Raw genomic sequence first — 21,288 nt, forward strand, 5'->3', positions numbered from 1 at the left:
TGTCACGGGTGCCTGTGGCATGACAGGAAGGTGCAGGTGGCTGAAGGCTCTGTTTGGAAATAAGTGGTGTTCTGTTGAGTCACTCTGCCTTGTGTTGTGAGTTGGGCACACTGCCTCTGGGCATCATGGCGTTTGTGCCCGCATGGGGCTTTGGTGGGCATGAGTTGCAGCAGGGTCTGCACGTGGCCTTTAAATAGCAGCAGAAAGACAGCGGAGGTGAGGATTGTTTCACAGAGCTACGTAGCCTCATTGTGTCTAAGGGAAATACCAGCAAAGTACAGCACATTGCTGCAGGAGAGAGCTCCCATGCATGGTGTGCAGTAGGTGGAGCCTGGGGTTCTCCTGCAGTAGTCACAGTATTGCAAGACTGTGTTTACTGAGGAGAGCCTCTGACACCTGTTTCTAGCTGTGCTCAGTTTGCACTTCCACAGCTTTATGGTTTTGCTCCAGGACTGCGCTAAGCAGCAGAACGCCAAAGGCCGAATGTAAAGTTGTTGTTCTTATTTCTGTCCAAAAAATAATTGTTTACTTTACCCTTGCAAACGTATACACATGGCACCAGCAGCTGCCTGGAATTATTTGGGACCAGATTCTGCTTTTGTTGAAACTGGTGAAGCTTCCAAATAATTCCTTTGTCCCCTGCTGCAGGCAGCTCGGGGCCCCTCGGAGCACGGACAGCTCCTCTGTCGAGGGCTCTGTGTGTGAGTGGGGACAAGTGTGTGTTGGTGGATGGTGAGGCCACAACACACACTGTGTTTGCTTTGGGCAGCATTGGTGCCCAGCAGGATGCACCCCATAGCCTGGCCATTGCTGTGCTGGGGCTCCGCTCGTGCAGCCCAGAGCCCACTGGCTTATTGTGCTTGGAAGGCGATGGAACTTATGTGCTAATTATTTATGCAACTGGAATTAAGGATAGAGCCTAACTGTGGGAAAGCAACGCAGAGGAATATGCCTTTCTTGGGTGGTTTCAGGCACGGCGCCGTACTGTAAGTGCATCCTGTTTTCAGTCTGTGACACAGGGCTTTCTGAAACATCCTGCTGCGTGTCCATAACTCCAAAGGGCACGCTGTACGAGAGCGCATCCCTCAGAGTGAGCTGGGCAGGACACTGCTGAGAAAGTCTCTGTAAAGCGATGTGGGATGCACGCTGGCTTCGGGAAGCCTGATTGATTGGAGTTTATCAAGAACGGTGAGCCATGAGCAGAGGACGTGCAGCAGACGTGAAGAGTTTCAGGTGGCTGTCAGTCTTCGTGTGCCAGCCCCGGCTGTGCTGTCGTTAGTTGGTGTGCTGGCTGTGCAGGCAGTGCTGGGATGGCTTTCCCTGGCCCCGGCTGCGGCCGCACCGCTCCCTACACCCACACTGTCTGCTCACTGAGCGTGTTAAAGCTTGACATCACCGCTCAGCCCCATCCTGGTTTCGCAATAATAAAAAGCAGAGTCTGGAGAGAGGGCTGCCAGTTTTAATAAGTGCAGAACACACCCAGCCAAGTTTACTTTATTGTTCTTGGGATACACAAAAAAAAATTGTTTGTACAATAACATATTTTGGAGGGTTTGGCCGATTCCAGCCTTTCCTGCCTCCTCCTTTGTTTTCCGGATACATCAGCAGATGTCCATGGAAGTGCTAAGTCTGCACCCTGCCTGACCTCTGCTATTGAGGAAGGTAAATCACTTCTGGCAGGAGGCTGCCCAGAATATCTGTGTTGCCGTTGTAAACAAATCTAATTAAAGAAGAGTCTTATGAGGGTTTTTTTCTTCCTGCTAATATTTTAATCAGTAACCTGTGTCGGCACAGCGCCTACGTGAGGTTTTACATTTTGGTGCTTTCTCAGGAGGTGGAAAGTTTTGCTGTTGTTTCTTTTAAAAGCACCTTTTGGGCAGAGAATAACTTGGAGATTGGGCGACCGAAGTGAGAGAGAATGCTTGAAACATGACTTGGAGCAAGGTGCATTAAGCCCGCGTTCTGTGGGGGTAGCTGTGCTGCAGTCTCTGGGCTCTCCTAACCTGGTCTGTGGCACTGCAGGGCCAGGAGGAGCCTCAGCTGGAGGGGATGGGGATGGAGCAGCATCCATGCTGAGCGCTCAGTCTCTGGCTGCTGAGGCTGGCTGCTCAGCCTCCTGCTTTTGCTGTTTCCATGGGTTGTTCTCTTGGTCCTATCCATCTTATTAACAATTTTGATTGCTGTTTCATTGGTAGTTAAGGAATCCTGCTGGGATCTAGAGGTAGGCTCCTAAATCTAAATCAACAAAGTAAGCATAGCCCCTTCCTAAGGTGGTGTCTGTAGGATCTGGTGCACAGACCTGGTCAACACCCAGCACTCAGAGCTGGCTTCTCACCTCCTGTGCAGATGTCCTCCACTAATCAATGGGCTGCACTAATTAGTTCTGTAGAACGTAAGGGTAGGGAACTGCACTTGTCTGGCGTGCTGGTAGCGAAAATACTGACCTCCTGCTGCCTTTAGCAGGAGTTGTTGGCTTGGGCTGTTTGCAACATAGCGCTTGCTCTCGTGAAATATAGTAAAATTATTATATTGATTAAAAAAATAAATGAATCAAACCACAACTTCTGCATATTAGCAAAATAAACACCGACATAAAATCAGGCTTTGTACTTTGGCTTAAAACAACTCAGACAGGAAGCTAATACCAACGCCCATTTCAGCAGGAGTCGTGTGCCAGGAAATCAATATGAGGCATTTCCAAATAAGAGCCACGCTCTGTGCAGGCAGGGAGCCATGAGGGCACGGCGTTGTGCAGAGCTGCAGTGCCTGCTGGAGCACCAGCCCTTTGGGGCACGGCACTGCTGTGCGTCCCTGTGCTGGGGGCTGCGGGTGTGGGGCTGGCAGGGAGCATGGGGGCAGAGATGGCTTCTGGGAGGGAGGAATGGTGCTGCAGGGCTGGGGGAAACCAGGGCAAGCTCTGAGATATGGACAGAAAGTGATGGAGATGAAGCGTAGATGTGACATGGTGGCTGGAAATGAGGGGTGCAGTGTGTGCAGGTGTGAGCTGGTGGGTGCTTGGTTTCCATGGGCTGCTTTTAAGGGATGGAGGCAAATGCCCCCCATCCATCTGTGGCTTAGGATCCTCATACCCTTAGGGGCAGCCCAGACAGAGGAGACCCCTCACTGTGCTGCATGTCCCCTCAACAGCTGTCCCTGAGCCACTTTCCTCTGGCCTTGTAGATCCATGCTGAGATATTAGGAATGATTTCTTCTCCCAAAGAGCGGTCAGGCAGTGGCACAGCTGTTCAGGGAGTGGGGTGTCACTGTCCCTGGGGGTGTCCCACAGCTGCAGGGATGTGGCACTGATGGATGTGGGGAGTGTTGGAGCTGCACCGTCACTCTGCTGTCACCTGCCTGTGTTGTGACATGGCTCTGCATCAGTGCCTGCAGGCTTTTTGGGTAGGAGTTCACCCAACCAATTCATTCTTTAAGCCCCTGGCTGATGTGCTTGCATCAGGAAATCAAAAGAGCAACGTGCTGACATGCTGTGCTGTTTCTAAAATACTTGATTGGGGTTGTGGGATGGGTTGGGTGGCTGCCGCATGTGTACGAGCACTGAGGGCAGAAGTTCAGCATGGGTTGGACTTCCGTAAGAACAAAACTAAGCTGAGTGTGGGGAAGGATATCTCCCTTAGGGCTGTGTGGAAGCCAGGTGACAGGAGGGCTAGGAACTAGTTCTGCAGTCTGCTTGGTAACATCACCAGAAGTTTCTTTTGGCACTGGGAGAAATCAGGATCCTGCTGCATCCTAACCCTGTGCATGCTCTGCAGAGCTGTGCTCTGAGATCTGTGCTTGTGGGAGCAGCATGGGGTGGGAAGGAGCACAGTGCTGGGCAGTGACATTTTAGGTACACCTAAAGGGGGAAATGGATAACAGAGAACTCTGCTTAATTAAACTCACTGAAATGGACTTCAGGGGGTTCTGAAGGTCGCCTGCAGCCTTAGAACAAAGCACCTGCAGCTTCAGAGGGTGCCTGTAAAACTGCAGGACATGCATGGAGTATTATTAGTGGCTTTCCTGATGTTTTGGTGGATATCACAAGGTTCTAATTGGTAAAACATGTTCTGTTTGAGCAGCCCTCTGCCCTCATGCTTGGCTGGCTGTCCAGACACTGTTTGTCAGGGAACATAGGAGGTGCAGGAAGGCTGACATCTTTGCAGCTACGCCCTGATGGTGCTGGAGCAGGGTTTGCTGGGCGTAGCTGCAGGAAGATGTGGCCCAATGCCTGTGGGGTCCTGCAATGGGCTGCGAGAGCTCCTCTGGGCCTCTGGTGGGTGGGCTGGACGGGTGCTGGGACAGGCAGTAGGTGCCAGCATCTGCCACCAAACAGCAAACCCCTCTCTGCCTGCTCCCACTGGGCTGGGCACCGAGCATCTCCTGGTACCTACTGTGACCGCTACAATGTCAGACTTAGATTTGTGACTGCTGGGTGGGATGTTCCGAGCCCACTGAGCACACGGTGATTTGGGATGGTCCATGGGACATGCCTGGGTCCGTGGCTGCTGCAGCCCAGAGCGTTGCCGTGCCAGCTTTGACTCCATGCGCTGGCTGCTTTGCGGATGAGCTCTGTTTCTGGGAGGGCTGGAAGTGAACATCGTTTATTCTTTTTCTTTCTGAGCAATTGAGTGATGTTCAATTTTGGGTGGTTCTGTTTTTCTTCTGACAAATGCTTTTGGAAGAGGATGGCCGCAGCAGCGGATTGCACAAGAGGTGCTGGCCAGCAGCAGCGGGGACGCGGGGGCCGGCACCTCCCGGCCAAGGGGAGAGGCTTTGCGTGTGCTGATCCCAGCTGAGCTGATCCCAGCACTGCCTTCTGCTGTCGGTGCCAGAATTGCCTTGGATCTGGAGGCACAGTGCATGCACTGAGAGATATCTGTGGAGCAGCGGGAGAGGTGCGACCACAGCCTGACTGCAGGCAGAGATGCCGAAGGAGATGCAGGGAGTGCACTAAGCATCATTCTGCTGTTCAACAGATACTTTTTGTCCAGCATGACCTTTTGGGTCTGGTCCTGTGTACCTTCTGGTACTCCTTTCCCATTTTTGGGCATACGGACTCTTCTTTTGCATGCAGATGTCCTTCAGCTGCAAAATCTGAGGCTTCCACATGGAAGATTTACAGCTGCTGCTTCGTAGAATTGTAGGACCACAGAATAGTTGGGTTAGAAGGGACCTTAAAGAACCTAGAACTGCAGAATGGTTGGGTTGGAAGAGATCTCACAGCCCCCAGCCCTGCCGTGGGCCGGCTACCCCCCAGCTTAGGCTGCCCAGGGCCCATCCACAGTCTGAGGCACCTCCAGGGATGGGTAACCACAGCTCTGGGCAGTGCCATGGCCTCGCTATGCTTGGGTAAAGAATTTCCTCCTAACATCTCCCCTCTTTTAGTTCAAACCCACGTCTCCCTTGTTTGGTGACTGTCAGCCCACTCGCTGTGTGTTGCTCTGCTGCTCTCACGGAGGGGTTTGCTGACACTGTTGGACATCACTGCAGAGGTGGTGGTATGGAGAACGCAGGCAGAAGGGTTCCCTGCAGGGCAGCACGTTGCTGAGGAGCTCCTGCTATTGCGCCCAGTCATTTGCTGCAGGCTGTTGGCCATCAGCTGTCAGAGCCTGGTGCCTTGGGAGCAAACGTGTGTGTCTGGAAGGAGCATTAATTACCACTTTTTGAGCTGTGTGATTTGGGAATTGATCATCTTTCTCAGTTCCTTAGTGCTGTGAAGGAGCTGGTTGCTTTGTGTTTTTCTTGGCACAGCTTTAGGATGGGCATTAGCCAGCCAGATCTGCACTGGCTCCTGCAGAGGGGAATTAAGATGGATGTGGTGCTCGGGGAGTTTCACACCAGCCTTATAATGCTCTTGTTCTGTCTCATTTTAAACTAACAGCGCGTCATTTTGGCTGGTATGAGTGGTGTCGCTGAGCAGCAAGGCTGCCCATTTAATGGTACTAATTGCAGGTAATGGGAAATACTGGCTGTGAAATAGTAACGCTTACCTCTGAAGGCGCCTCTCTTTTCTAGCCAGCCAACTAATGAGTACTTCAGGCAGAAGTGGTGGCTGGACTTGCCCCAGGACGTTCAGTGCTAGCTGGAATATTCCTTCTTGTTGGAAGGCACGGGGGAGATGCCACTGGTTTGCAGAGATGGGCCATGTCCCTGTCCAGCTCCCATACTCGGTGCCCGCCCAGGCTGGTGCTCTGTGCTGCTCTGGGGAGCTTCTGCTGGGTGCTCTGTGCTGTGTTTGTCCCCTCCAGGCAGGTGACCTGGCAGTGACTCGTGCTCCACACCCCTTCCTGCTCCTGGACTCACAGGAGGGCCTGACTTGTGTGCTTTAGAGGCTGATTTTACTAACGATTTAACTAACGTTTCCTACTAGACTTTAAGGGAAGAACTCTTCATATTGTTCCTTTCAGCATTCTCCCGGATGGCTTCTGGTCTCCTCATCCTTAGGGTGCTGTCCCTCTCCTGGATGTCAAAGCCTATGCTGGGAGCACAGCCCTGCTGGTCTGGGAGGGGCCTTCTGGCATGCAGCAGAGCACAGTGATCTCATCTCCCACTCCTGAAGTGGCCTGTGGACTGAATTACCCACCCACTCCACAGATGGGCCCTGAGGATCAAGCCCTGCCTCTGCTTGTACTGCTCCTCGTGCAGGGCTGGGGCAGAGCCCTGAGGATGGATGGGACAGCTTTCTGTGCTCAGCTCCATTGGCCCTCTGGAACCCCACAGAGAGAGATGGAGGTGAGCTGAGCAGAGCCTCTCCCAGCATCTGAGGTGCTTCAGACTTTAGAACAGGACGTTGATGCTGCTTCCAAGGAAGGAAAAATCTTTTGGATGTTTCCATTGTTACCAGGCTTTGCAGTATATTTATAAAATATTTATAAAATAACATTGTGAAAGCTTCCAGCCTGCAAGCTGTGTGTGTGGGGAGCAGTTCCCCTCACACTTACACTGTTCTCCTCGATGGGTCCCTTATAGCCTGGCAGCACTTGTGTCAAGTGAGTGGAAGCTGTACATGTGAACATGCACATCCTGACCCAGCCATTTCCTCGGATGCTTATGCTTAAATCCCAGTAGAGCAGAAGGAGCTGCTGCTGTTCGTGCAGTAGGCAGTGCATGATGCTGCCTGAGATGGCTGCTTTGCCATCTCTGCTTTATTCTAAGCTGGACTCAACTGGTTTTTTTTTTTTCTGAAGGGCAAAATACTTCCATCCCACCAAGTGTAGCTGTCAATATACCGTTCTATGGGAATTAGTTGTGCTAAGCAGTTTTCACTGTTCTGCTCAAGCTCAGGGATTTGCTCTCACCTTGAACTGCAGGGAGCTCGCAGCGCAGTTCCTCACGCACCACGTCCATGAGGTCACCTCAGTCCAGATGCAGGCTGGGCAAGGACATTCCTCGATGCTTGCCTGTATGGCATACCCTCTGTGCAGTGGGGATGGAAATAGTCAAAATATAGAGCAACCTGGTAGGTCCTGCTGGTCCTCGTGGGGTCAGGAGTTATCTGTTGCAGAAATGTGCCATGTTGGAAGCATACTTTTCATGCTGGCTGCAGTGGTGTCCCATGTTAGGGAGAAGTAAGTGGACTCAGGAAGGCTGCAGTTCACATCCCCAGCACACAGCCCAGACTTGTTCTTGTAAGCTGGATTTCAGTTTTGTACATTAATGGGCACAGGGGATGGGCAAGAGACCATGCAGCGTCTGAGAGCTGGTCTATTACAACCTGAATTTACTGCCTCATTTGAAGCAGGTAGATCTTAGAAAGCTTTCACTCGGTCTTTCTGTGCCTTTTTGACCTTTTGTAGCAGAGGTGTGAGGGTGCTGCGCTGTGATGCCATGAGAACGCTGTCAGCACCTTAGGTCTGACCCAGTGTTCCCTGATGGTGGTGCAAAACAGCACCTGTGGGACTGCTGCTGGGCCTGTCCTGCCCTGCTTCTGCTTTCAGAGCCCGATGGCATTCGGTGGCAGAAGGCTGAGCATATGTCAGAAGGGGCTTCTCGAGGAGCAGCTGGCAGCACGGGGCGGTGCTGGGACGATCCTGCCTTTAATCGCTGAGGCTGGGCAGGGCTGATGGGCTGCCCCCGGGGGAGCTGCTGCCCCAAGTGCTGGCTCTGGCTCCTGCAGGTCTCTGACGGCATGCTGCTGCCACGGAGCTGATTCCATTCCCAATTACTTTTGTGTTTGTTAGGAAGGCAGTGAAGCTGCGCAGCAGAGGCCTGGCTGGTTGTGTCTCTGACCTGTGTGGATGGGGTCACTGAGGTGTGGGCATAGCAGTGGTGCATGAGTGCAGGGAGGAGTATTTTCCCCCTCACCATCTCCATCGGAGGGTGAGGGCTGCCTGCAGCTGGAATCTCCCTGCCAGGATGCAGGGCTGCAACTGCCCTCTCAGTAGAGAAATGTCCTTTTTTCTTCCCTTTTTAAATCCCTTTTTGTGGTGGATCCTCCTTCACCTCTTGGCAGTCGCGGGGTGGGTGGGGGCAGGCAGCTGAGCCCTGTGCTGTGGAAGCCTGTACTCCTTCGTGTGCACAGCAAAAGGCTTTGGAGATTCTTGCACCAATTTGCATGTGCTGCTTGCTCATACTAATACTTCCTGGTGAGTTGTTGCTTTAAGGAGGAAAAAATAGATGTAACTAGATCCCCTGAATCCCTTTAATAAATACCAGATGTGCTTCCATGAGAAATTCAGGTTTCCTGCTCAGCAGCCGGTCCCTCTTTTTGCTCCATGGTGCCAGGCAGGATTCATTCCGCTCACAGCTTGGTGATGCTGCCCGAGAGCCGTGGCTCATCCTCATGCAGTGCCATACCCGGTTCTTGTATGAGTGTTCAACCCGATTCCCACCCAGCATGGGAAGCTGCAGGGAGTCAGGGCTTGGCTGCACAGCGACGTCTTCATCCTGGCATTCCAAAGGGCTCTGAGCGCGTGCAACTTGGCCATTGAAAGGACAGGGTGTCACTAGTGCTGGGCGATGCCCTTTCGTGTAGGTGCCTCTTGGTTTGTGTAGCAGGCTGTATGCATGGGAAGTAAACGTGCCTCCACGTGGGTGCATGATGTGGTGTGCAACAGGGACTAAAACATGCTCATTAGCAGAAAAGAGCCCCTTGGTAAATGCCTGTTCTCAGTTCTTGGTTGTCCCTACGCCCCACAGTCTGTGACTCCAGGCTCAGCTGAGACACCTCTGCTAACAGTGCTGGCGTTAATGGGGGTTAATCAAAAGAGCATTAGCACTTAATTTGGGGCTCTTAATGAACGGCAGAGCCTTCTGGAGAGGCATTAGGTAGCTTAGCCTCCTTTTCTTCTTCTTTTGTTGGTGTTTACAGTGTCAAGGGCATAAAATGAGAACTAGAGCAGAGACAGGGGGCGGCTGTGTGCTCCTGGCTCCCTTCTGGAGGGGTGAGCTGTTTGCCGTTGGCCTGAGACACTGCTTCCCAGGAAAGCTGGTCTGAAATGAGACCATACGTCCTGTCTGGACGGTTGTGCAACAGCCCTGCTGCTCCCTGCTAGCCGTATCATTTCCCACCACAGTGACAAGGCAGTGGGTTGGATTTTCCCGTGCTGTGAACCTACAACGTCCCTCGCAGTCTGCAGGCGTATGTCAGCCTGTGTGAGCTCAGGGCTGGGGAGCAGCGCGGGGGCACTGCTGGAACCTCGAAGGAGAGTGCTTTTCCAGATGACAGGGGAAGCTGCCTGATCTCCACGGGCTGTAGAGAGCCCAGACAGAGCTCTTGTATGCCTCCACCCTAGCTAAGGAATGGGGCTCCCATCCCTTGGTGGATTGCTGGCATAAGAATAGGAATATGGTGTTGTATTAATTCCCAGTGGTGTTAACATGAGCTGGGGTTTGTGGAGCTGTGGGGACTGCAGGGAGCAGCCAGCACAGCTCGCTCCCCAGTAACTGCACTGTGTTATGATTAACTCAGCAGAGATTTATGGTCAGGTAGCAGGCAGCTTTCAGAGCGTAAGCTGGACAGTAATAAAACGTCTGTATATTCATCAGATGTAAATATGACCTCAATTTTGTTACCACCTGTGGATTTTCTCCATCTCCTTGGCACTGAGGGGGGGAATTCTAGAAGATCCAACAGTGCAGTCACTAAACAAAGCTGTCCAGCATCTCTCCAGTCGCTGTGGGTAACCCCCCTTCCTGCACCAGCTCCAGAAGTGCCCCGTGTACCCTGGTTGGTGCAGCCAGCCCTGCTCTGCCCCACACCTACACCCTGCCCATGGCTGTTCGAGGGAGCTGCTCCAGGCAGGAGGTGCGGTGCTGCAGGCAGTGCCCTTGCACATTTATGGGTGCTCTAATTCAAGTTTATCAACATACATCAAAGGGATTTTTGATGAAATACAAGGTTCTGTTTACAGTCTTCACGTACTGCGCTGTGAAAATCATGAGGCGGATATCTTGGTGAAAGATCTCTGAGATGAGATGAAATGAGAAGCGTATTTGGGATAAACAAAGGCCATTGTAGCATGTGTGTTATCATCAGGTGAGAAAACCTGTGGGAATCAGGAATAGGGAAGACTCTGGAGGTATGGCTGGAGCCAGAGAGAAATTGTTCCTCATATGCAGCGTGACCCTGCCCTGGTGCAACGTGAGGCCATCACCTCTCATCCCATCGCTACATCCATTGCAGTGGGTGTGCCACGACCTAACCTGCGTACAGCACGGGGCCTTTGCTCAGAGAGGACCTCATGGAATACGCAAAACACACTTTACTACTTGTATATGGCACATATGAAGAACAGAGCTGTGTTCCTGGCTGCAGGTATCTGTGTCGGCATTGTACCAGTGCAGTGCTTCTGAAGTTTGGTGTTTGGCCTCTCAGGTTAAAATTAGTACCCAGAATGGCCCACTATTTTCCAGCATCTGAGCAAAGACCTTGAGTGTGCACATCTCTGCACGAATTGTGTTTGATGTGGTTCATGTCTGAGCTGTGACATCAGGTAATGCGTGCCATGAGTGACTCAGTGACGTCCTGTGAAAGTCTGTTGGAAGTGGAGTAGAAGCAGTGCAGCTTTTTAGGCTCTGGAAAGATGAAATCCATGAAGCTTCAGTGACTCCGGTGTGTGCTGGAAACTTCAGCGTGCTGATCATAAGCAGAAGCCCGGAAAATGTGGTTAGGGCTTTATTTGGAAAAAGTAACCAAGTAGAAGCTTTTATGGAGAAGCTTTTATGGGTCTAGCATTGAACTTTAGGATTGGTTTTGGGATGGCTGCAGTAAAAGTGTTTAAAGAATAACCAAACCTGTGCAGTCGCTCAGTTGCCTCATGGCTCCCAGGGGAGTTTGTCCTGTGTCTCAAAGCTCAGAAGAGTTTCGATGTTGCTGCAAGGGTTTCGGTGCCAGGCTCCACGGCTTTGCTTCCAGATTTTGGGAGGAAAACCAAACAGAGCACTGCTAGGCCAAGGGATGTGGCTGTATGCACCGGGATGCGCAGCAGGGAGACTGGTAATGCTGCCTGTGCTGAGAAGAGCATCCTGGGGCTGCAGGGGTGGTGCTCGTGTGGGATGAGTGGGGAAGGCTGACACCAGAGAAACTCCGTTTCTTTAACCCAAAGCTGGGGACAGTGCGGTGCATTGGGTCACTGAGTGAGCTTTGTTTGCTGTGGCAGCTATTCATGTAGCAGTAAATTGTAGAACCATGGAATCATTGAGGTTGGAAAGATCTCTGGGATCCCAAGTCCAACCCCACTCACCCCCCCATGCCCACTGCCCATGTTCCTCAGTGCCACATCCCCACGGCTCTGGGACACCCCCAAGGATGGTGACACCCCATTCCATGGGCAGCTGTGCCACTGCCTGACTGCTCTTTGGAGAAGAAGTATTTCCTAATATCCAATGTGAAAGCTGCTAGAAACAGTATTTGAGACTTGTGTAGTACATGTGTCTGCTGTTGGGTTGTGTTGGCTCGGGCTGCCTATCCCTGCACCACCTCCTCATTCATCTTTCATGCCAGGGCGTCTGGCAGTGTATTTGCACTACATAAAAGCTAATGTAGTGCTCAGTTTGACATTGGGAGTGCTGTACAATCTCCACCTCATGATGGTGAGTGAGCTGGGAGGCAGAGGAGAAGGAGAGCAGGAGCTTTTCAGTGAGGCTACGGATATGGGCTATGGCCACGGACATGGGCAAGGACAGCCTGTGTCTATCAGGAAAGGAATGGGCTTTGTTCACAGCGCTGTCCTTTTGCAATCAGTTATATTTCCCAAATTAGGCCAAAATAATATGAAGAAAGATGAGGGCTGTTGCTTGGGAGCTGTGATGACAGTACAAAAGGAAGGAGCGCTGGTCTCCTGTCAGGGACATCTCTCTGCCAAGGGAAGCACTGCTGATGCAGCTGCAGCAGGAGGGGTCCTACATGCTGGGAGGGCAGGGAATAGGCAGGTGTTGGTGCTGGGCTCCACTAACTTAGCCTAAAGAGTTGCTGTTGTGTTTCAAAGCATGCTGCACTTAGCAGAGCTGAATTTTGTCCTGACTTTCACAATCTGTCAGTTTTATTTTATTTTTAAATCTAGCTAGTTTGAAAAAGCAGCCTTAAAAGTAGCCTTGTTCTGATTTCTCTTGAGAGTGAGACCCCATCAGTTGGCAGGGAGTCATAAAAGCCTGCAGTGAAATGGCTGTGAACTTTCCATCAGTGAAAAGGCATCCTGGGGCCTTGGTGGGAGTGCTGGGAGGGAGCTGGGACTGCCCAGCACAGAGCAGCCTTGTTTGGGACAGGCGGTGGTGAAGTGCAGCCCTGCCGTGTCTCAGACCCCTGCAGGTTGCTGCGGATGGTTCACGTATTCAAAGTGAGCATTGAGTTCTCATAAATACGGCCGGTTGCCTCATGGTATATACAGCCAATCGTATAAACAGCTTTACTGCTTTTCGGCGATTTGCTTTACCTGCTTGTTGCAGGTGATGTTTAATGATGCTCTGGGGCGGCTGCACTCTCTCATGGTGCTCTCAGGCTTCCCACCTGCTACAGCTCTGCCTTGTCCTTGGGAACAGAGCGATCTGCTCAGCTGACCATCCAGGCGGGTCCTCACGCTGCTCTGTAGGAAGCTGCCACGTCCTTGGAGCTTAACACTTGAATAGGGAACGGCAGTGGAAAAAGCACAGAAAGATCCGTGTGAAAATGCAACAGGTGGAACAACAGATATCTGCACTGGTGATTCGAAGACACGTGATTTTTAGGCATGAGGATTACTCACGTGATGTGTAGATAAGTGTTTGTGTGCCGGATGTTTTTAGTAACTCTCGTATTGTAACGCGGGCAGACGCAGTGTGAGGCAGGGGAGCGCTGGGGGTCAGGTATTGGGGGGTAGGAGATGGAGCCGCCTCAGCGCGTGAGGAGTTTCTCATTATGGCTGGAAAGTCACACGGCTGTGGTTTTCTTTGGCCATTTGCCTCTTCTGTTGGGCGCAGTGGTGCCAGCAGAAGTCAGACCTGTAAATATTTCCAGTATAAACCAGAGTTTATGGTGTGCCTGTAAAAATTCACATGGGCTTGGAGCCTGGCATATGGGAGCCTTTGCTTGTGTTTACATTTTTTAGTATTACAAACTTTCAGATAAATGGCCCTCACAGTTCATCAAGTACTTGAATGCAGAAAAGAGGAGGTAAATAGTTGCAGTGTTTAAGAGGTTCTTATCACTTCTGCTTGTTTCACTGTTTATAGCTGCTTCTTGTTTGCTTAGTCTAAAGCACCAAGGAAGTACACCTCCTGGAGTTCCTGATCCTCGGGAGCTGCGGCTGTCTGACACTGTGATCTTTTGCAAACTGGAGTTATTTAAGAGTTTCACCAACGTATTCCTTGGCCCAGCGCATGCTTTGTTGGTGAGCATCCCCTCCAGCCAATGGGTGCAGGGCACAGGGCTGGGGAAGGAGCCCTGGGAATCATAGAATCGCAGCATGGCCTGGGTTGCAAAGGCCCACAGTGCTCATCCAGTTCCAACCCCCTGCTATGTGCAGGGTTGGCAACCAGCAGCCCAGGCTGCCCAGAGCCACATCCAGCCTGGCCTTGAATGCCTGCAGGGATGGGGCACCCACAGCCTCCTTGGGCAACCTGTTCAGTGCGTCACCACCCTCTGGGTGCTGCATCTGACACAAGAGGCTGGGTAGGCCCAGACCGGACACTTGTGTGCTTTAAACTGCAGCAACTAATCACACTGTTTTTTAGTACTGTTAATTAACTGATGAAGTGTAACGAGCTGTGGTTGCAACACGTGGGTCATCTGCAGCACCCCGTGTGTTTTGTTAGCTGGTTGATTGCCATGGGATGGATGCAATGAAAGTGCATCTCCAGAATAAGGATACCAGCTCACAGCATTTGTTGGTGGTGGGCTTAGTGTGAAGCAAATGGTGAAGCGGGAAGTGAATCTACCATAATTAGGTCCTCACATGGATTATTATCCAAATAAGTGAAAATCCAGAGCAGTACCATGGATCCCTGCTGAGGCTGGCCTGGCTCTGGCCGATGTTAAGAAAAGGCCATTAGGAGAGGCAAGCTGCTGGTGCATGGGTGAGCACCATGGGTGCTTTTTGCTCAGGTAGATCAGCATGAGCAGCCCTGGCCCCAGTGGGGCTCTGCTGCTGCTTGCCCTGTGCATTTGTGTTGGGAAAACACTTCTCCCTATCTCTTTGTAGCATGTTGTGATCTTCAGCTATTTTCAAATTTCAGGTAGGGGAAATTTCTTTAACTGCTCTTTTATTACTTTGTTGAGAGCTGCAGCACTTCCCCAGCAAGGTGACCTCAGAGCTTGCTTGTGAGCAGGGCAGGAGCTTTGTTGGCCAGGAGAGTTAGCAGCAAGGTTGGAGGTGACGCACAACAGCCATCCTCTGCAAACCACCTCTCATCCTTAGCGCTGTGACACGGAGCAGTATTCCAGTGTGTTGAAGGTGTGCATGGGGAGCATTGCTCTCACTTCATCACCTGCTGCCTCGGTCAGTGTGGTTAACTCCTGCCCTGCACTGAGCAGTGTTGGGGCAGGGATGTGGGGCAGGGGTGCAGGGCTGGGGCAGCGTGCATGGGGCGGGGAGTGGTGCAGGTGCCAGCATGGAGGGGCTGCCTCTGTCCTCCCACTGTGGTTCAGCTGCAGGATGGGGTTCTCTGTGAGCCCAGTGGTCCGTTACACAGCAATGGGGTGTTTGGGAGGTGAGATTTACACCTCCGAATAGAGCGTGGCCTCTGAGCTGACTGTTCCTTACAGCTGCTTTTGTGCTGAGATTGTGCAGTCCTCTTGCACAGATGGCTTTGACAGTCACTGATAGGTGCTGCTGCCCGTGCTGTTAATTTTTCCTTTTCAGGAGAGCAGTTGATAGGCAGCTATTCAGTTACACAGCTGGGTCTGCAGCATTTGCTCTGGGGGCTTTGTAGTGAACATCAGGCAGGATGGGATTCCTCTGCTTAGAGCAAAGCTTTTTTTCAGCGGAATCCTTATAAAGCTGATAAAAACTAATAAACTGTAAGAGGAAAAGCCCATCAGCAAGTTGGGAGCAGACTGTGATTGTCCCAGTGCTCAGCCTTCACCTTCTGTTTTGCACTTCTGTGTGCTGGCAGGGGATCAGGAAGGTGTAAGCCTACGGACAGGAGGAGGTGGGTTGCTGTGGACTGTACGTTCAGCGTTTCATGGCAGTGGTAGAAATGAGGCGTCCAACACATCTCTGTGCATCTCCCACCACATCCCGACATAGCGTGCCCAGCAGCTGGGTGCATGCTGCTGCACTACGGCTCCTGGCTGCTGGCAAATGTGAGCATAGGCTCGAGCTGGAATGCACTTTCCCAGACATTTCACGAAAAGCTCTTTAATTTTGGATTATGTGGTGTGCCTTATCAGTGGTGAGTGCGTTTGAATGAGTGAGTAAAGCAATGAGGCGGTAATCTTCCGGGATGGGTGAGTCAGCTGTGAGCTGAGCTCTGGCGCTTTTGCAGTGTGAAACAGTTTCTCGGTGTCGAATTAATGAGGTTTCAGCTCTTCCAGAATCTGAAAAGTATTAGTCTGGGTCTGAATTTCTGAATGGTATAAACAGCCCTGTGGTGAGAGCAGCCATCGCTGGCCACCAAGACGTTCGAGATGCTTCTCAGATGGAATTTCAGCAGTGAATGTCAGCAGGACCCGGCTTGGCTCACACCTCTGCTCCTGCCCCGGGGCTGCAGCTGCACTGCGAAAGAGCTGAGCTCCCCAAAACGTGCACAGGCTGTCTGCATAGGATCCTCATGTGTGCATGGTGAAACACATCCTGACCCTGCTCTTGTTTGTGCGCTGCTGATGCTGCTGGTGGTCTCAGTGGAGCAGTATGAGATTCACATCTCAAAGAGGTCTCAGGTTTAGGATAGTGTGTAATCAATATGCATACATTACTGCTGATAAAGCAAAGAAGTGATCTGCAAAGCAGCACAGCAGCTTCACTGGGGACCATGGAGGAGGCAGCAATGAATGATGTCAGGTACGGATATGTGGGGTCAGTGAGAAGTCCTGGGATGCACACAGATATGTGAATGAAAGACCTGCACTGAGTCCCAGCCCTGCACACGGATGTCTGCAGGGACAGCTGCCTTGCTGGGAGCACCTGTGTGCTTTGTGCCGGGCTTTCAGATCAAAGAATGGTTTAATAAGGAAAAAAAAGGAGAGAAGGAGGATTAGAACAATAAGTAGATTTAATTTTAGCCTTGCATGGATGCCTCGTAAAGTCAACACACCCAGAATTGCCTCACTGGCCTCTAGCTTTCCTAAATAAACACATTGTAGCAGGACTGAGAAGTGAAGCCATGCAGAGTTACAAAAAGCTAAATATTACTATTATACAGGAACAGGAAGGGCTCTTTTACTATGGATCCTGCAGTTAAATTGTAACTCTGTACCAAAGTACGGATGGCTGCCTTAGTGGGCAAGCACTGAAGTTAGCAGCAGAGCTTCATTGACCCACAGGGCTCCCTGCTGGGGAGGATGCCTGTTCTTCCTCAGCTCTGCAGGTTGGGAGGTGTGGACCAATTTGGGATTTACTTTGTAAAAACTCATAGACGTTAAAAAGCTTGAAATAGTTCAGACAGTGCCATAAAACAGTCATGACCGTAACACAGAACAAATGAAGGCTGCAGCTCATCATCATGGAGGCAGCAGAGAGAGAGCCGAGAGTGCTGGAGGCGGAAGGCGATAGCTGGCAGTCACCCGCTGCTGTGCACAAAGCCTGCAGGGAGCGCCACTGTGAGCTGGGGGCTGACCCCGAGCTGGGAAATTCCAGGTGAGAGTGGGGGGCTTGCAGTCAGCAGGTGAGGAAATGAGCAAGGCTTTGGTGGTGGTGGCTTAATCTGAAGCTAAGTAGATCAAGGATATTGTTTAAGCCCCGGTTTGTTCCATCAGTACTGCCATGAAGCCAAAAATGTGCAAGGGTTTGCTTTCCTCTCTCTTGTGGTTGTGCAGATTGGAAATAATCCCACTCAGAGGAAAGGAAGGAGGAGAAAGTGAGCTGGGAATTAGGGCTCGGGAATATAAGCTGCTCTGCCACGTCTCGGATAGGAGCTGGCATTAACCTGCACCATGGAGCCACTGGAGCTGTGCATGAGGTTTCGTGGTGTTGAGGACTCATTAGCAGAATTGAGGTTTAATTCAGCCATTGCAGTTGTGGGAAGCCACGTGGGTCTGTGTTCTCCTCCACTCCCATTATGCCTGCCCCAGGCTGTTGCTGGAAGTGCAGGGGATGCATTGCTGGCAGCGAGTGGGGCTCTGATAGATGGCAGCGGTCTCTGCAATGGGCACTGGGCGCTCCCTCTGCTGCCCCTGTCCTGCTGTCCCCGGGGCTCTTATCAATGACCCACACAAAGGAATGGATGGCTGTGTCCTCAGGCTTCTGGCATGTCCTCCCTGGACGCTCCTATAAGTAGGAAATGGTTTTCTGTGCTCGGAGGCTGGTGGAAACCTCTGATGTTTTGGGATAGATGTGCTCTAATTGGCTTACTGATGCACGCGGGGCCTTTGCTGTGAGCGGATGGATTAGGAGGAGCCTGTCCTATTTGATGCTGGCATGTTAATGTCATGATTCATAAATAAAAAGGATTTAGACTTAAAGATCATAAGATTAGCAAGAAAGAGCAACAGCTTAATGCCATTAATTAGCAACGCTTATGCTGTTAAGTCACTCAGGATGCTGCCACATTTGTTTTCCAAAACAATAAGCCTGTGAATTGTCATTAAAATGAAGAAGAAGTTAGGAGAAGCTGAGTTCTGTCCTTGCATGGCAGCTGGAGAGGTTGGGGTGGTTCAGGGCCGGGCCGGAGGTGCGGTGCCACTGCGCAGCGTGGGGATGCTGCTGGGGCGCTGAATTGGATGGAGCTGGGCTTTGTCCAAGAGGTTAAATATGTATATTTCCTTCATGTGCTGCTAGTTTTATTTTTAACTCCTAGGCAATTCAATATTTTGTGGGCCTGCTAGTATTTCCCCTGGTTTTCCATCTGCTACTGTGATTAAATGAAGTTGTAGCTTTATAATGCCAGTCCAGAGCAAACGAAATGGAAACCTTACCTATATGACTTGGCACGTGGACAGTAGACATGAATAACTTTGGAATTTGCGGGGAAAAAGAGAAGTTATGTGTGCTTGGAGCCAGAATACGGTCGGGAATCGGCCCCTGCAGACAGCATCGAGCTGCGGCTGCTGAGCTGAATGCCAAAGGCTTCCGAGCCCGAGCTGTGTGGAGGGGGAGGGTAGGAGAAGTGGCAGTCCTGGGCCTGCAGGTAGCCAGAAAGTGCTGCTGTGTGTGACGCCCCTAACAGAGGACCTGGAAGTGGCTAAGAGACGTCTGGGAGTCGTTTCACTGGGCTGCGGGGAGCAAGAAATACAGACTGTGAATATGTGTGGTTAATTGTGATGGGAACCAAAGCTGTGCAAGCAGAATGGTCGAGCCAAGGTGGTGGAGCAGCCTTCTGTGCCATAGGTGTTGATGCAAGAGATGCAGAGTGAGGGAGTTCACACTAGTGAATGAAATCAGAATTAATGTTTTGAAATGCATTCACCCAAAACTGCCTGGGCCTTGTTTCCCTCTTTCCGGCTGCACTCATAGAACCATTAAGGTTGGAGAAGACCTCTGAGATCCCCACCCCCACCCACCCCCCCATGCCCACTGCCCACGTCCCTCAGTGCCACATCCCCACGGCTCTGGGACACCCCCAGGGATGGTGACCCCCCACTCTCTGTGCAGCTGTGCCACTGCCTGACTGCTCTTTGGAGAAGGAATGTTCCTTGTGCCCACCCTGACCCTCTCCTGATGCAGTGTGAGGCCATCACTTCTTGTCCTATCGCTGTTAGCAGGGAGCAGAGATGACCTGCACTTTGCTCCAACCTCCTTTCAAGGAGCTGGAGCGAGTAACTGGGCTCTGCAGAGCTCTCCAGGATGGCTTCTGGTCCCAGCACCAGCTTGGGTCCGTGAGCTGATGAGATGAAATAGGATCACAGTGTGACAGGGCGCACATTGCAGGTAAACAGGGAGGCTTCCCCTACAGCTTGGGCCTGGTAGAGCTCTGAAATACATTTGCATCGTCACAGGTAAGGAATGGCACTTGACAAAGCCCCAGGAAAAATACCAAGGAGCGCATTAAAATGATAAGCAGAACTGATAAGGTGTATGGTGAGAGACTGAGAGGGGAATCAAGGGCAGATAGCATCACAGCCTGTAAATACTATCAACATGACAGCACAGATGAGCAAAGAGAAGAGCATTTGTTATCTGATAGAAAACAAGCTTCAGGAAGAGCAGCAGCAGAGCAGTGAAGAGGCTCTGGGAGCGGGTGATGCTCATCCATTGGTGGAGGTGGGTGAGGTCTGGTGGGAAGGCAGCAGGGACTGGGATGGGTGAGCTGGTGCCTGTGTCCTGGAGCAAGGTATGTGAGCTACAGCTGGAGAGATGCTTCATGCTCTGGCATGTGGCCTTCCTGTGCTGCGCCCTGCTGATAGGAGGCTCTCAAGATGTGGTGCTTGCAGAGCTCTCCTTGTGCTGTGCAAATAGCTTCTGAGAGCTGCCCGGGGGTAGGCACCCAGCAGGGCTGTCCTGCACTGTGTCGTGGTGGGCAGCTGCGCCCCCAGCTCCAGCATCACTGCTAGCCAAATAGGGCTGCGTGTGGCGATGTTTGAAAACCTGAACAGCATCCTGCTGTTAAAATAGAATGAAATGGCATTTCAGGACCTTGTCTGGAGAAAAGCAGCCTTGTGCAGTGCTCAGCACCGGGTGCTTGCCTTATCGGTGTGCTCAGAGGTGGAAGGCTCCTGCTGCATCCCAGTGCATCCCGCAGCATGAGGGGCATTGCTGGCACTTCTGGGGCCAAAGGCAATGCTGAGAGGGAATGTTCCTGAGTAATGCCATCAACAGGAATTTGCATAAAACAATGAGGGCGACTGCAGCCCTGCTGCCTCGGTTCACCCACATCTGCTGCCTCCCAAACCCTGGCCTGCTACCTGATGCTCCTTTCTCTCTCCCTGCAGAATGCGATGAACTTGCCTCCTGACAAAGCCCGGCTGCTGCGACAGTATGACAATGAGAAGAAGTGGGAGCTCATCTGTGACCAGGTGAGGCGGCTGGGGGCTGATGGCACACACCTCGTTAGGAGCACACACGGGGTTTGTCAGTGCAGGACCCTAAAAGGGCACCTTGTAGGAGCTGAGCATTTGGGTGGTTTCTGACACTCCATTCTTTGGCCTCATACTCCATTATTGGTAATAAACTCATGGAATCTGTATGCAGTGGATGGGTACTCACCCTGTAAGTAAGCTGTGTGATGTCAGTGAGTGATTTTGATGCAGTTGGGCGCATGGCTTTCCCCGTCCTGAGCCATTGCCCCATATGGCTGTAGCTGTCACCTTCAGTGAAAGACAAATGGTGATGCAGCCTGAACTCCCCTTCACCTCCAGAGCCTGAGCAGCAGCCTGGGATTAAGAAGCACCATATGCTGAGACATCCCTCATGTACAGCTCTGTGCGGGGCAGGCTTGGCAGCAGTGTGTAGCAATTAACAGGTTGGTCTGCTGTGACAAGTGGGCAGAAACTGCTTTCTTTAGAGAAGGTGAAGCATGTGAAGGGTGGGCTGTGCATCTGTGAGCCAGCAGCAAAATCTGCCTTAAACTTCAAAGTGATTGCTAATGAAAGTAATTGGTCCATGACTGAAAGAGTGGGATGCTTCCTTGAGATGGCAGTACAGGTACCAGGATGACGGTTCAGCAGAAGGCACAGTCGTGCTATGAGGTTAGGAGTGTCATAATAAATAGGTTTGTGGGACATTTCCTTTATACCCATTACAGTGGCAGAGCCTCTGATGAAATCCAGTTATGAAATCCACC

General features: G+C 51.6%; 1 protein-coding gene across 10 annotated transcripts in view; it reads left to right on the plus strand.

The window, feature by feature from the left end:
* FMNL2 (formin like 2) overlaps positions 1-21,288 on the plus strand; it is a 107,548-nt gene that overhangs the window by 31,207 nt on the left and 55,053 nt on the right. For all 10 annotated transcript variants that reach the window (XM_046944181.1, XM_040704424.2, XM_040704427.2 and 7 more), the window contains exon 2: positions 20,438-20,521. In XM_046944181.1, the coding sequence (XP_046800137.1) occupies positions 20,444-20,521 (78 nt within the window). In that variant the 5' untranslated portion in view covers positions 20,438-20,443. The remainder of the gene's footprint in view (positions 1-20,437; positions 20,522-21,288) is intronic.

This window comes from Gallus gallus, chromosome 7 (assembly GCF_016699485.2).
Source record: "Gallus gallus isolate bGalGal1 chromosome 7, bGalGal1.mat.broiler.GRCg7b, whole genome shotgun sequence".
Taxonomy (NCBI): Eukaryota; Metazoa; Chordata; class Aves; order Galliformes; family Phasianidae; genus Gallus; species Gallus gallus.